At 43.9% G+C, this 15,681-nt stretch overlaps 1 protein-coding gene across 1 annotated transcript in view; it reads right to left on the bottom strand.

Annotated features, from left to right (window-relative positions):
• Positions 1–13,188: 13,188 nt before the first annotated feature.
• LOC108795091 (transmembrane protein 17A-like) overlaps positions 13,189–15,681 on the bottom strand; it is a 63,971-nt gene continuing 61,478 nt past the window's right edge. Inside the window, exon 5 of the mRNA XM_018566276.1 lies at positions 13,189–13,532. Within this exon, the coding sequence (XP_018421778.1) occupies positions 13,299–13,532 (234 nt within the window). The 3' untranslated portion in view covers positions 13,189–13,298. The remainder of the gene's footprint in view (positions 13,533–15,681) is intronic.

The raw sequence follows: 15,681 nt of genomic DNA, 5'->3' as shown, positions 1-15,681 counted from the left end.
TTCACAAAGTTTGTAAAATGTCACCCCCATACCTGGCAGGTTTACTGCAGATATACTGTTTTGTGGCAAGCCAGCCTGTAAAATGTACGAGGAGCTCATCAATGCAGATATTTTGCTGCGGGGGGGGGATATACATTTCTGGGGGGAAAAATTGAGTGACCTAATGTTTTTGGATCTTGTCATATGTGGGGCCACTTCTGAAAGGGTGAATCAAATCGTCACTGAAATTAAGAAATCTCATAATTTTATATCTATTCCTGGACATGGTAGCAGAATACAGGGGCATGTGGTGGATAGGGTGTGTCCAAAGGACAGTGTGTTAAAACTTGCTTGCTCGTGCGGTAAAAAAAAAAAAAATAATAAAATGTACATTTACGTGACCCCGCTGGGAGTTGTAAGCCATCCGGGCATTCTATTAGAACAGGCAGATGGCAAAAGGTTAAAGAGGCATTGGCATATTCTATAGCTATGCCCCAAGATAGCTGAAGTAGTTGGCCCTTACCCCACAATTAGTGGCAAGACATGCTTGACACTTATGCGATCAATTGGTCCATTCTGTGTTTTTATCAACTATTCAACCAATGTGGCTTTGTGTCAGGGAACCAGAGGTGTCACTTCACCTCAGGGTCGCCAGCTACGGCATAGAGCACAGGGTCTCCTTCCTGGCAGGACTCCTGGCACCAGGTTTGCGGGTGCGCCTGCGTGAAATGTGCAGCGGGTGCACACGTAAGGTGGACAGACTGTGCATGGGGTGTGTGCATAGTGCGTCCGCGCACGTTAGTGCTGTCAGGTGTGGGCCTTGCTGGGGGAGGTTCCCAGCATACACCCTCTGCCCTTTCTCTCATGCCATTGGCTCCTGGATAGAGAAGCCTCCTTGTTGTCTCGGCAACCAAGGGGTGGTCTTGGTTCCCACTGAGTATAAATTCCAATGAGAGCCCTGGCTTGTTGCTGAGTTGTTCTACCTATATGGTGCAATCGCCTAGCCTCTTGTGTTTGCTACTGCTGCAGTTCCCTGATCCCTCATCTGAATTCTTGTTACTGACTCTTTGGACTGCCTTCTGTTCTTGAACCTAGCCGCCTGCCTCGATCCGGACCGGCTTTGACTTCGCCTTTTGGATTGCCCCTTTGTGCCTTTTTTACGGATCTATTGTCCATTTCCTGCCAGTGGGTTCCACTTCATGGCTCAAGGCGACAATACCTCCTGACATAATAACTCAACCCTACCATGGAACCCGCAGGAACTGCTGAAGCCATTACTGGAAGCGGTCGCAAGCACTATCCTGTGCGCTGACCAAAGAAGTTACTTCAGACCATGAATGAAGAAACATATAAAAATACTTTAATAGATAAATATTGCATAAATAGATAAATAAAGTTGATATTGCACCAACTCCAAAGAAAAACTCTAAAAATAAACAACGTAGTCTTTTCATTCATGTACAACAACATTCATACCTAAAGGGGTTAACCCTGTCTCCACCATCTGATATGTACACAATATCACCATAGATTAATCTGCCCAACAGTCATTTGAAAACTTGATTCTTATTGATGTGTATATCCCTTACTGGTTTATAACCAATCTATCATGGACGTTATACACAAATAAGACTTCTAAGCAGAATTGAGGACTGCCTGTGTCTGTGTTTCCAACCAAGTTCATAGCAAAGTAACAATATCTCGGTTTTCAGTTGATCATCCGTTGATAATCATGAACATGGTTCAAAGAAGGCCTTTAAATCGTTTCTTATCACTTCGGTGTCATTAAATTCTCAACTAAATGTGCAAAACACAGGTGGAATCCGATAATTAGAGACTTCATTGAACAATTGATCTAAATTGATCCACCATCCTTGGTCTGTCTGATAAATCTAAAGTGTCCGATCTGCTCAAAAGCAGGATTTCTATTGATATTTGAATTGGGTGTCTATGACGATTTTTTTCTTGTCTCACACTAGGGTGTGGGGGTGGAGCTTGTCATCTTTTAGACTGTGTCTGTACAGCCAAGACACAGCGGCATGACAGCTCCGCAATACTCTGCAGATTTCCTTCATAGACGAGCGTCCTGGTTTCCATGACAACCCGTGGCCGTTACTAGGGATGAGCCGAACACCCCCGTGTTCGGTTCTAACTCGAACTTTCGAACATGGAAAAAGTTCTAATTCGAACTTAGAACTCAATGCAAGTCTATGGGGGTAGAACTCAGAAAATTAAATGTCCCCTTTTTGAAGCCTTATATGCAATTAATTGGCCATAAAAAGTGTATGGGGATCCGGGTACTGCCCTGGGGGACATGTATCAATGAAAAAAACACTTTTAAAAAATACCATTTTTAAAGGAGCAGTGATTTAACATCACTTAAAATGAAACATTAAAAATGCAAAATAATCTATAAAATGTATATAAATGTCATTTTTGCTTTAAAAATGTTATTTTTTAAAAGTGTTTTTTTTTTCATTGATACATGTCCCCCAGGGCAGTACCCTTCCCTAGCCGTTACCCGCTATACCGACTTAATGTGGACAGTTATGTGTATGTTTCATTCTTTTCTTCCCTTTTTGATTTATACTATGGACTGATCTCTTCAACATGGTATGATTTGTTTCATATGTTTAATGACATTGATACAGTTTATGTTCATTGCACTTTGATTAAAGTCTGTGTTTACATTATTTGAAATGCTAATGGCGGGAATATAACGTCATTGCGACGTCAGGGGGTGGGGAGATGTGTTAGTGTGTTTGATTCCTTGTTATAGTATATGTGTGTATATATACTGGTTGGGGTTTTCTGTCTTACCAGGTCAACTCTGAGCCTGATGAAGGGGACCTTGTGTGGCCCCGAAAGCACTTGAATTTTCGAGTAACATTTCCAGAAATGGATTTGCACTGACCCATTTGTTTTTTGTCGTGCCGGTGACATCTACATCCAAGTTGTTTCCTCAGAGGACTGGAGATGCTGTCCAAGAGGAGCCTATGCAGATCGGAGTAGTCTGAGGGCCCCTGTCCGTAGTCAAGAGAGCGAGGTGATGGGTCCTGCGCCTATACTACGCAAAGCTGGGCCACGTCCTGAAGGACTGCCCCATCAAACCTCCTGCAGGTAGTCCTAATTTACTTGCAGTATGCTTGAATATGCCTATGTATAACAACTCGTCTCACCTTACTATCCATATCTCCCTGCAGCTGGACGGGAGTGGCATTGATCTCTCCGCCATCCTCGACTCCGGTGCTAGTAGCTGTTTTTTGGATCTTGACCTTGCCTCCTGACTGCAGACTCCGCTGCGCCCCAAGAAACGCCCATCCCAACTTCATATGGTGGATGGCAGCACGTTAAAGACGGGTCCTGTTTCCATGGAATCTCACCCCATGTTCCTTTTCATTGGTGGCCTCCACTTCGAGGAGTTTGTATGGGACATTGTGCCTTCTCCCTTATTCCCAGTTATACTGGGTATCCCTTGGCTCAAGAAAAACAACCCCCTGATCGACCGGGCACATCACGTTCATGTCTCCGTTTTGTTCCTCCCACTGCATTCCCTCTGCTCCAAGTCCACAAGTGGCCCTAGGTACCACTGAACATATGCTGCCTAGCAAATACCAGGATTACTCGGACGTGTTTGAGAAAACAGGAGCAGACACCTCGCCTCCCCACAGACCCTACGATTGCCCCGTTGACCTGTTCCCAGGAGCCAGAGTCCAAGGCCCTGAGGGAATATATAGAGGAAAGCCTGGCGAAATTATTCATCTGTTCCTCTACCTCACCGGTCGGAGCTGGTATTTTCTTTGTTGGGAAGGATGGTGGTCTTCGGCCTTGTGTGGATTATAGGGCCTTGAATGACATCACGACCTGTTTGACATGGTGAAGGACGCCGGATGCTTCACGAAACTCGACCTGCAAGGGACCTACAACCTTATTCGCATCAAACAGGGCGATGAATGGAAAACGGCCTTCCGTTTCCATTTCCGTTCCCATTTCGGGCACTACGGTGATGCCCTTTGGACTCTGAAACAGCCTGGCCACCGTTGTTGCAGCAAAGTGCGAGGTTCCCCCTTCCAATTTATACCAGACCCTTTAGGTCTGGTAGGAATGACTCCCCCCAAAGTTAAAAAAAGTGTGTGGGGTTCCCCCCAAAATCCACACCAGGCCCTCTAGGTCTGGTAGGAATTTAAGGGGGAACCCCAGCCCCCCGAAAATGGGAAAACCGTGGGGTCCCCCCCCACCTCCCTGCACCTTACCGGGCCACGTGCCCTCGGCATTGGGAGGATGTCCCCATGCCGATGGGGACAAGGGCCTCTTCCCCCACAACCCTGTTGTACGCCAGTCCAGTGTCCAAGGCCGACTGTAAGAAATGTAATACATTCGTTAGTTCTGCCTGCAAAGGCGAAAAATTATTCCGACTTGCACACGTCAGAAATTTATCCCAAATCCTGGAGTAAGTAGCGATAGTGGATGGACCCCTAGACTGCAATAAGGTGTTGGTCACCTGGCACGACAAACCTCTCCAAGATGGTTCTCCATCTTGAGGACTCAGCAGCCATGCTGCTAGATGCAACTTCTTGGTATTGGGATGTTGTCACTGCCCCTGGAACAGGAGGTCCCTGCTGTTCAGGAAGAACCATGGAGGTACTACTGCTCCTGGTTCCACCCTGCCTCCTGATGCAAGAGACAGCCGTTTTGTTGTCCATCAATTTGACTTTTGCTCAGCGCTAGGGAGGCCGCTTTCAATTCTAACCAGTTGGACTGTGTCGTCACAGGACATTCCCATCGACTCTGGATCTGATGCCCCAAACAGTGCGCTCCCCACCCCTGTAGGCTGGCATCTGTAATCAGCGTGATCCAGGTTCCCAGACCAAGAAGGCAGTCCTCGAGAGAGGCACGGGGACTCCTTCCACCAAGATAAGTTCCTCTGCATTGCTGAATGATCTTCTGCCCCAATGCTGTGTGGTTCCATTGCTGCAGAAAACAAGTTTGGAACTGGTGCATGTGCCATCTCGCCCACTGTACCACTGGAATACATGAGATCATCATCCCTAGTAGTACCATGGTGTCTCAGGCCTGCAAAACTGGTAAGGTGATGACCTTGCTGACACAGGCGGAAATTTCCACCTTGCGGCGATCTGGAAGAAACACCCTCTCCTGTAAGGAGTCTAGCACTACTCCTAAATACTCCATTCTTTGAGTTGGGATGAGATGACTCTTTTCGGAATTCATGAACCATCCGAGGTGGAACAGGGTTGCCAAGACCAGATCACGATGGGCAAGTGTAGACTGTCTTGAATTACCCAACACTAGGATGTCGTCCAGGTAATGGAAGATTTTGACTCCGCAAAGCCGAAGAAGAGCTACATTCACCACTAACATCTTTGAGAAGGTCAGTGGAGCTGTGGAAAGGCCAAACGGCAGAGCACAAAACTGAAAATGTGGCCCCGATATCGAGAATTTAAGGTATTTCTGATGACAATCCACTATTGGCACATGGAAATAAGCATCCTCTAAATCTATCGCTATCATCCATTACCCCGTCTGGACCACACAGATAATCATCTGGACTGACTCCATTCAGAACGAGCTTACTTGAACAAAAACATTCAACCTCTTCAGGTCGAGGACTGGTCTGAAGCCCCCTGAGGCTTTTGTTACTAGAAAAATGGGGAGTAGAAACCCTGACCACATTCTTCTCGGGGTACCGGAGTAATAGCTTTCTTCATTAACAGTTCCCCGATATAGTTGATAAGCATTCTTTTCTTCAACTGCTTTTGCAGAATTAATGTGCTCACATAACACAGTGGGGGGAACAGTCTTGAACTCTATACGATATCCGCTATTGACTATAGTCTTGACCCAAGAGCCCTTTACTTCCGCCACCCAGGTGCCCCTGAAGGCTAACATTCTCGCATCTACCGGGGAACCTGGGTGTGCGCACCTTCAGAATTGTTTCACAGCTTTAGCTGCCTTTCCAGACTTAGTCTTGATATCTCACAAGTGGGATGACTGAGCTCCTCTCCACTGGGGTCTGGAAAACGGTCTTCCGGGTCTATATGTTCTTGCATCTCTAAACCTTTGTGACCCCTGGTTGGCTCGAAAGGGCTGCTGTCTCCATCTAAATCTGTGCAGAAGGAGTCACGATTTTCCTCCTGTCACTCTTTTAATGGTGTCTTCCAGTGTTTTGCCAAAGAGATTTGTACCGTTATAAAGGATAGATCACAATGCCTTCTTCGAGGCTGCATCAGCAGACCAGTGCCTTAATGCTCTTTTTGCAGTGACTGAATGACACATTAATTTAGATGAAAGGAGAACTAGATCTATGGAAGATTTGGCCAAAAAATCTGCGGATAAATTCAGCTCTTCCAGATCGGCCACTATCTGGGTGTTGCCGAGGCCTGACTTAAGAGCTGTATCAACATTCTATACCCAGACATACAAAGCTTTTCAGAGCGAAGTCAGTGCCAAAGCGGGACGCAATGTCCACCCAGCTGTAGAGTAGATCTTCTTTAAATCTGAATCTATACGGCGGTCCATTGCATCCTTAAAAGCTACGGAATTGTCAGTGGAAGGGATATGTGGTGCTGCAAGGCTACATCTTCCGCCGGCGGTGAGTCCCACAGTGCTGTATCGGCTGCAATCAAAGGGTAGAGCTTTAGGAAGCGTTTCTGAAAATTCAATTTTCCATCTTTATGCCAGAAATCCTTGATTTCTGGCATAAAGGGGAAGGTAGGTCCCTCTCTTTTTAGGCCTGGGAAATACTTTGGAGCCTTCTTAGGCAGATCGCACCCTTCCCATTTGATGGCCTCTTTGATAGCCGTGTTGAAGAGTATAATGAGGCTGAAATCAAATGAAAGGAATTCCTGTCCCTCCGGCGTGGAGGAACTGTCTGAAATGACCTCACCTTCATCCGAAACATCTACAGGTTTAGATACTCTAGATGTTGTGTCCCGAGAGGACAATACCACCGACGGACGCAGATACTGCAGACTGTCCTTGTCAGCTTGATGAATGTAAGATCTAATTTCCAACGAATCAGCTTCCCTGTCTCTGGCCACTTCCTTAAGGCACCCTAGACACACCATTTTCCCCCGGTAAGGCTTGTGATGAACATGACCAGTAGGAACCTGGTGGGAACGCCGGACTCCTGCTCAGAGGATAAGCAGGTCCTGTATTTGACTTGAGACTGACTGTGCCTTCCTGGAGAATGGACATGACAAGAGTCTGAGGAGGATGAGCACCTCCTCTCTTTACGTTTCTTAGATCTTTTATGCCCAAGCTGTTGAAGCGGCAAAGGGTGGGCCAACCCAATATTGAACCCTATGGACTAAGACTGGGATGCCATCCAGATCGCAGTGCTTCATCTAAACACATAACCAGCAGTCGGGACAGGCTGTAGACCAGGATACCGGGGAACATGCCGAAGGTCAGGGCAAGCAGCAAACAAGGATTTCCAGGGACAAGTCAGAGGTCAGTACACAGATAAACAACAGGAAATGCAGCTTCATAAGTGACCAGAGGCACATAAACTAGCTGGGAAGAAAGTGTTGCTTGGGCCGTGAGCTGCACAGAGTTTAAATAGAAGTGAGAAAGGATTTGGCCACAAGCTGACCGCACTGATCGTCTAAGAAGCTGCATAAGAATCAGCAGGTGAGACCAGTCATCCCCTAAAGCTGCCAGACTGGTGCAAGTTTGGAACAGATCACATGCCTGGGAGGACTGCAAGCAACAGCATAGCTGTGCATGCTTGTAGAACCATGGGTAAAAGATTTGCACATACTTTTAGAACTACAAGTGACAACTCAGCTGCAACTGAACTGTGACAGAGCAGATCACAGAACACAGGGAGTTAAATTTCTTAACCAATGGGTTATTGCAGCTACCTTCAGGTAATTGGACACTGAGTGGGAGGGGTTATGCAGGGCTGTTTTTAGCTTTATTTTCCAGTCTGCCTCAGTTATGTAGCAAGCAGAACATAGTGGATCACAAAATACGGAGGGGAGAGTCTTGTGCCATGTGATGTACTCCAAGAAAAGGATTTTACAGGTAAGACAAAAATCCTGTTTTATTTAAATTCATTTTTTTTAAATTTCATTATTGAAAAAAAGTTTGAGAGTTTACTACTAATTAACCACTGGGATGTTCAAAAGTAGTCTAACAGAGAGGTGGGGAACACACCAAACAATGGCAACAGGTTCAAGGAACAACAATCCCAACAGGAAACAGAGAGCTAGAAACAAAAAGCCACCCAAAAAAGGAGCTACAGGCCAAAACTGACATCCACAGAGGCCTAAATGTCCACCTGATAAAACTCAACAAAGATGTACAGAGAGGACTAGGTAGCAACCTTACAGATTTAGGGAAGTTGAAGCCCGATGCCAAAACACCCAAAAAGTAGTAGCACTTCCACAGGAGTGAGCAATGACTGGAAATGGAGGAACCTTCCCCCCTTCAGCTCATAGGCCTGAGCGATGGTCTGACTACTCCACCTAGCAATAGTGGAGTGGGAAGCTGGTCACTCCATATCATGACCCTCCGGAATTATTTTATGCTTGGTATTTAACCGCTTGAAGACCAGGTGTTTAGACCCCCTTCCTGGCCAGGCCATTTTTAAGTGTTCAGCGCTGCAGTACTTTGACTGACATTTATTCCGTCATGCAACGCTGTACTGAAACAAATTTTTTACCATTTTTTGGGGACAGATAGAGCTTTCTTTTGGTGGTATTTAATCACCACTGCGGGTTTTATTTTTTACTATATTCAGGAGAAATTACTGAAAATTTTGAAAAAAAAAGTTTTTTTTTACATTATGTTGTAAAACAACTAATATTACCCACTTTTTTGGTAAAATATAAAAGACGAGGTCGGGTAAATAGACACCAAACATGTCAAGCTTAAAAATTAAATTGCGCTGCCTAAATTGTCGGTGCTATTTAACTACCTCCCGGCCAGCCGCTGTGTATACACGGCCGGCCGGGAGCTTCTTGGATGTAACTGGGCGTGTATACACGTCCTGTTACACCTGCCCACTCGGGCGTGCTGAGCGCGCGAGCGGGAAATCCCCGCTATTTGAAAAGAGGCAGCGATGCCCGTTACTATACAAGCGATCCGCCGGCTATAGAGCCGGCACTCGCAAAAAAACTAGCATACCCAAAATTGGCCATAGACGACGCTTTAAAAGCTTTTACCGCTCATCAGTTTAGTGTTATCATCAGTGATTGATGGCCCTAGAACTATTGCTCTCATTCCGACGTTCGCGGCGATATGTAACATGTGCGGCGTAATGGGTGCAATCGTCGTTTTCGCAGGTATGCGCACCTGACGCATGTTTACATGCGTGTATGTAGGGGTGGGGACTTTAAAAAAATTGCCCTCAAGGAGCTTACAAATAAATGTCCCCATTTCACATGCATGCATACATGGCCAACTAACCTGTTATGAAGAATAGTCAGACTTGCAGATGGAAGCTGTTGCAGAGAAGTAAACCTCGCCTGAACCAGGTCCAAACAGTGGAGGGAAATTTCCTGAGGATGCAGCACACAAGGATGGTGAAAATTACAATCGGTCCCTGGACCTTCTCTGCCAAAAAGGGCGCAAAGTGGGAATTGGATCCATGTTGGTTCCTCCATCCTCGTTTCTGCTAGCCACGCCTACCACCACAGAGAAAGCAGTTGCAATTAGCATAGAAACAGTGCCTTATTGAGGCCAAAGCTAGAGTAATGCACTTGGAGAATTACTTGGGCAAAACACGTGTATTCCACAAAGCTACTTTGGAGCAATGATCTCACCTGATGGACAAGCTGGATGACTTGCAAAACAGATCCAGGAGAAAAATCAAACCTCTGTACTGTGGACTTGCTGGAACAATATAAGCTGGTTGGTTTACAGGCACTCTGGAAATGCAATCTATGCCCAGAAGCGAGGGTATAGTCTGCGCACAGTGGAACAAGCGCACCTTTCCACTGTGTCAACAACACTCCTTTTCCTCACTCAGTAATTGTAAAATACCTGGACTACAATCACAAAATGGCCATTCTGTGGGCATACCATTCTGCTGGATCGTGCTGGATGGCCATAAAAAGCCCTTCTCTTTTCAGATTATTCCCCAGAGGTTAGCAGAAAGAAGAAATTGTTTGCCAAAGTCTGCTGTGCGCTTTTACAGAAGAAAATTCAGTTCAGTCTTGCTTAACCGGCCACACTGCTTCTCCAAGACCAGGATGGTGAAAGACTCTACTTTACTGATCCTGGGGCAGCTACAACTTACAGAGAGTCACTCATCTCCCACGTCGACCTTTCCATACGCTTAGAGGAATTGCCTCAATTGTCAACTGCTGTCTTCCCTGCAGTCCTTAGTCTCATCTCCATCCCAAGACTCCAACCCAACAAAATCAGGGCTAGGTATCGAATGTTTCATCTGGTGGCAGTTTTGCATTGTCCGCTATTTGCTCCCTTGCACTCCTTGGGACTGGTTTAGACCAAATTCTGATGCACAGCCCTGTTTCTGCATTATACTATCATCTATGGCTCGTTACTTTTTGGACACCATTATTACGGTTTTATTCCACTTATTCTTTCATAGAGTCCATTACTGTTTTTGGCGCCTGATGGACACTCAGGCATGTATAATTATATGTTCGTTATATCTTAGATGTTGTTGATCCAATCCGGAGTTCTGCTTGGAGGGCACTTTTAATGCTTTGGGGAAAAAAGGAAGTCACTGTGGTATTTCCCTATCTTTTTCGTTTTACCTGACACTATTCTTATTCGGAATAGCATTTCTTTATTTGATAACTCATTTTTTTTTAAATTATTTAATGTTACATTTTCCAGAAGAGACTACTTCTTTTGCTCTCGGTCGCTACCTCCCCTGGTGATCTGACCATACATTCATGATATCTTAATCTCTGAACATGCACAGATCGCCCTTAAAGTGTACTGTGAACTCCTGAGGGGATTTCTGTATTTGGAGGTTCCCCACACCTCTCAAATGATTCCCATTTTAAAGAGTTTGTCTTAGCTTCCTCGGAATACTGTGCCAGGAACACTGATCCTTCTTGGTCTTCCATTCTCTCCTGGGAGGCAGGGAAGACTTTTTGTGCATGTTAAACTCATTGCTTATGTTCATGCCAAGAAAAGAAGGTCTGTTGAACTTCATGCTAAAGCTAGTCAAGCGCTAAAACAAGCTTACACACTTGAAATCGGATCCTAACCCAGGTCAGCAGATTTTGCTGGGCCTGAGTAAAGGGAGAGTTTGAAACCTCTTTAGATGTTTATATAAAACTTAGCATGGAGAAACTTGGGTCTTGAAAATTCCATAAGTATGGTAAAACTTGCCACTGGCAACAAAGCCTATATAAAAGTTTTAGCAGCAAAAGGATCCTACCCTTCCAAGCTCTTACAGACCAATTTCCCTAATCAACGTAGACACAAAAGTGCTAATTAAAATCATAGCTGACAGACTGGAGACCATTCTGCAATCATTGATTCAAACCCTCCCAAGTGGGATTTATTAAGGGGAGGGCAGCTGTTGCCAACATCCATAAAGTCTTGGCAGTTTTGGGACATTGCAGGAGTGCTGCGACACCTAGGGGACCCATCACTTCGATTGAGGCTGAAAAAGCTTTTGATAACCTTTATCATGGATGGCTCCGCCAGGTGTTGAGGCATATGGGGGTTCACGTTTTTTTTCACCAATGGCTAGGGTGCACACCCTGGCTTTCTCTCCCATCATATTTCTCTTCAGAAGGGTACTCGTCAGGTGTGTCCCTCATCACCTTTGCTGTTTAACCTGGCTATTGAGCCCTTATCCAGATACCTTCTCCAAACCCCTGACTGGTATGGTTTTACCACCGGAAGGCAGGAGATCCCGTAATGCATTATTTGCCAATGACCTGCTCCTATTTACCTCAAATGTCCACCAAGATCTCCCTAAAATGAAAGGGTTACTTGAGGATTTTGGCTCCTTGCAGGTTATAAAATTATGTTGATTGCTGCTGTCTTGGTCCTCTCATCCCTCTAGTAATGTCCAGATGATGGTTTTCTAGTTTCCTGCCCACCACCCACTATATTACTTATCTTGGCATTTAGGTGGGTAAACAACGGTCTACTTTGTGCAAAATGAACTGCCTAACTCTAACTAAAATTATCCAGGAAATACATATTTGGGAAAGCTTATCCCTGTCTTTATTTGGATAAAAATTATAATTTTTGCTAGACTGTTATATCCCCTTCCACCCATGTAAATGCTTTTGAAACATGATTATGTTCGGCTCCTAGAATGAGACTTTGTAAAATTTCTCTGGAGGTCGAGGTGCCCACATATAGCTTTATGGTGACTCATGGCCCCTAAGTTGGGAGGGTGGATTGAACCTACCCATTATTAGAGTCTACAATATTGCCCGTCTCTTTTGAGTTTTGACCAAAGGGACATTGAACCACGGCAGCGCTGAGGCCATAGATAGTGGAAGATTGGTTTTAAAGCACTATAGTTCTCAGGAGCTACAGCAAAGAGAAGCAAGGCTAGAGAGAAAACTTCAGATAGGACAAACGGTAAACTAAGTTTTACATCACTTTCTCACCAGCTTTCTTTACAGCTACACCCACCTTTGCCAGCTACACGAATAGTATAAAATTCCCTATTTGTAGAGGTCTTAATTAGTGACAGGTGTCAGTGCACCAACCTGTGGACAGTATCACTTTGGCCTCATCGCATGCTTAATGGTTTAGATATTCACTTACCATAAGAAAATGGGATTTGCTAGAAACTCTATTCTGTGACTTGGTAACAAATGTGAAATTTAGTAATAAACATAATGATGTTAACAGGCAAATTGGTGCTACAGATGAATGGTAGTTATTGTCCTTGATTCTCCCAGTGAAGTAGGATTTTTTGGAATTTTGGACATGTCAAATTTAAGGCCTTATTTTAGTCCCATGTGCAGTATTTATGAACAATTTGCCATTTCAACATAGTAACATTGGTGATAAAGCTCAGAACCAGAATCAAATGGCATCCAGCAACTCAGAACATCAATGCAACAGTGGTTTTTAACAATCTAATTTGCTTATAGCGGAAATACATAAAAAGTAGGTGAGCTATCCAAGAGGGATAACTACAGAGAGCAGGTCTTAATATCAGCATTTCAAAATACTTTAAAACCCTCTTCATAAAAAAAAAGGGCACCAACTTAATTACTTGTATAGCTCTTTTATGCAAATATGTGCTTTTCAAAATATCAGATGCATTGTATTGCTTATCCACTATAAAGGCATTAGTTATCATTTTCTCCCAGTTGTAAATAGTCAAGCGTGTCACCATTTCATGCTTGTTCTACCATGTTTGCTAGTTGATTAAATCTGCCTGCCAGACGTTTAGTTGTTCTCCTTAGTGCGAGTGATGACACAGGGATTTGAAAGAGCAACAACACAACCAGAATTCCGTGGGATACCCGCTCCAAGGGCAATGGCTCTGCTCCTGAATCAAATAGGAGGAATAGGAGTAAAGGAAGCTGTAGCAGGATACTGAGGAGCCAAAACCCAGCCAGTTCAGGAACCTAACAGTCCTAGTGTCTTTTTTCGTGCAAAAAAGAAAATAATACAGTGTCTTATTTTCGGGGAAACACGGTAGATATAGAGTTGTGCATTCAGCATTTCCTAATTTTTCATGATTTATGGCTCACTATTCTATTTTAACCTCAAAAAAAGGGGAAAGAGAAAGAAAGGGGCTTTGTGGTGACCACTGAAAAATACCGGGGAATTGATCCAAAAATAAGAAGGTCAATTGATTCGTAGATATTTTAACCTCTCCAACATTTTTCATTTAGCAGCCAAGGCCTTTAAAATAAAAATAACACCAAATCCTATTTTCGCAAAGTTCTATACCTCATGGTGTCTGCTCATACCTTGATTTGGCATTCTGGCACACCCCAAACCGGAGTGCATACTGCCCGATATCAATGGTCTCTGATTTTAGCTGTAGTGTTTCCTTTCCCGCAACCCACAATCATTGAACTGTGGGATGCTAGGAGGGATTTATCAGCACTGGATGTCTGAAAAAGTTAAGGCTATTAAGCAGTGTGCTCCTGGTTATGAAGGCTCCCCACGTGCACACAAACGTCTGTACAGATATCTTGAGGTACTTCTATACAGGGCTACAGGTATACAGCAAAATTATAAAACAGAAACATATTAACCCTTTCATGACTGAGGGCTTTTTAAAAAAAACATTTGCACCCATGTTATTCCACATTTTAGGCCTGAAAAGTATTTAAATCCCCAAACATTATATATTTTGTGAAAGCCAAGCCCCTATAGAATATAATGGTGGCAGTTGCAAATTTTTATGTTGCACGATATTAGCGCAACTCCTTATCAAACCCCAAAATTTAGTGAAAAATGTACTTAAATGTCCCAAAACACAATGAAATACCCATTTCACACAATATGTAGAACATCTCAATTGCAATGAGTTTGGTATTAATCCAATCTAAAACTGAACCACCTTACGTACTGGCCAGAGACAAACTAGATATAAAACCACTGCATTGTTTCTAAGGGATAGCATGCTACACTTTTTCATATTGCTGTATTCAATAAATAAACCTGTCACCTCCAAATGCTGTCACATAGGGGCTGGTTATCCCCTGTGTGATAGCAATAAAGTTTAGGGGTAAAAAAAAGATAAAGTAAAAAATAATAAAACAAATTAATCCTTTTGCTGCCAGGCCCTGCGCAACACTTAACCTCAGCTGACCACACCATTTTTGCAATTGTATTACCTTTTTTTTCCAACTGCAGCTTTTAGCGTTTGTAAAAGACCCCCCAAACCATACATTTTCTAAAAGCACAGGCCTGGTAGAATAAAAAGATGGTGCTACTAATTTTGTAGGTCCTGCGATAATGTCGCAAATGTTTATCATATCAATATTAAACAAAAAAAACCACAATTAAATTGATAAAAAAGCACACTAAAAATCATCAGTTCACAAAAAAAATGTTTTCCACTAAATCCAAACTAATAAAACTGTATTGAGTTAATAACAAATATTTGTAAATTTTAAATTGTGCCTTTTTGCGAAAAAGTAAAAAAAAAAAAAAATGAAGGCAAGCAAAACTGTAACTAAGCAACTTATGTTAACCATTTTCTGCCCGTAGCAATTTCTTACTATTTGCACACAAATGATAAAAATTGTGTTCACCCGTGAAGCCGCAAAAAAACTTCAATACCCAAAATTTCCCATAGGGAACACTTTAAACGCTTTTACCACTCATCAGTTTAGTGCTAACAGTGATTTATAGCTCTAGAATTATTTCTTTCACTCCGACGTTTGTGGCGATATGTAACATGTGTAGCGCAGTTGTCGTTTTCGCAAGTAGGCTCTCCCACGCGTGTTTATGTGAATAAATGATAAGAGTGTTATAGGTCATCTTTATGGAGACATTCCGGGTCTTTCAGACCCCGAATGTCACCTAAGGACCCCAAAGAAGCTCAGGAAGCAGAGATCTGCTTCCCCAGCTTCTTCTCCTGGCTCTAAGAGTCGGAGAATGTAAATAGTGACACCGGAAGTGATGTGTATTACATCACTTCCGGGCCCAGTGACTGGAGGAGAGATCAGCAGCTGGAAGCAGCTGAATCTCTCTCCGATCGTTGCGGGGAGATCCGGTCCCGGGCGACGCCCAGGGAAGCCGACGGCGGCCCTGGAG

Source organism: Nanorana parkeri, unplaced genomic scaffold (genome assembly GCF_000935625.1).
Source record: "Nanorana parkeri isolate BGI_ZX_2015 unplaced genomic scaffold, ASM93562v1 scaffold931, whole genome shotgun sequence".
Taxonomy (NCBI): Eukaryota; Metazoa; Chordata; class Amphibia; order Anura; family Dicroglossidae; genus Nanorana; species Nanorana parkeri.
The sequence above is the reverse complement of the archived record's forward strand: the minus strand, read 5'-3'. Positions and strand labels throughout refer to the sequence as shown.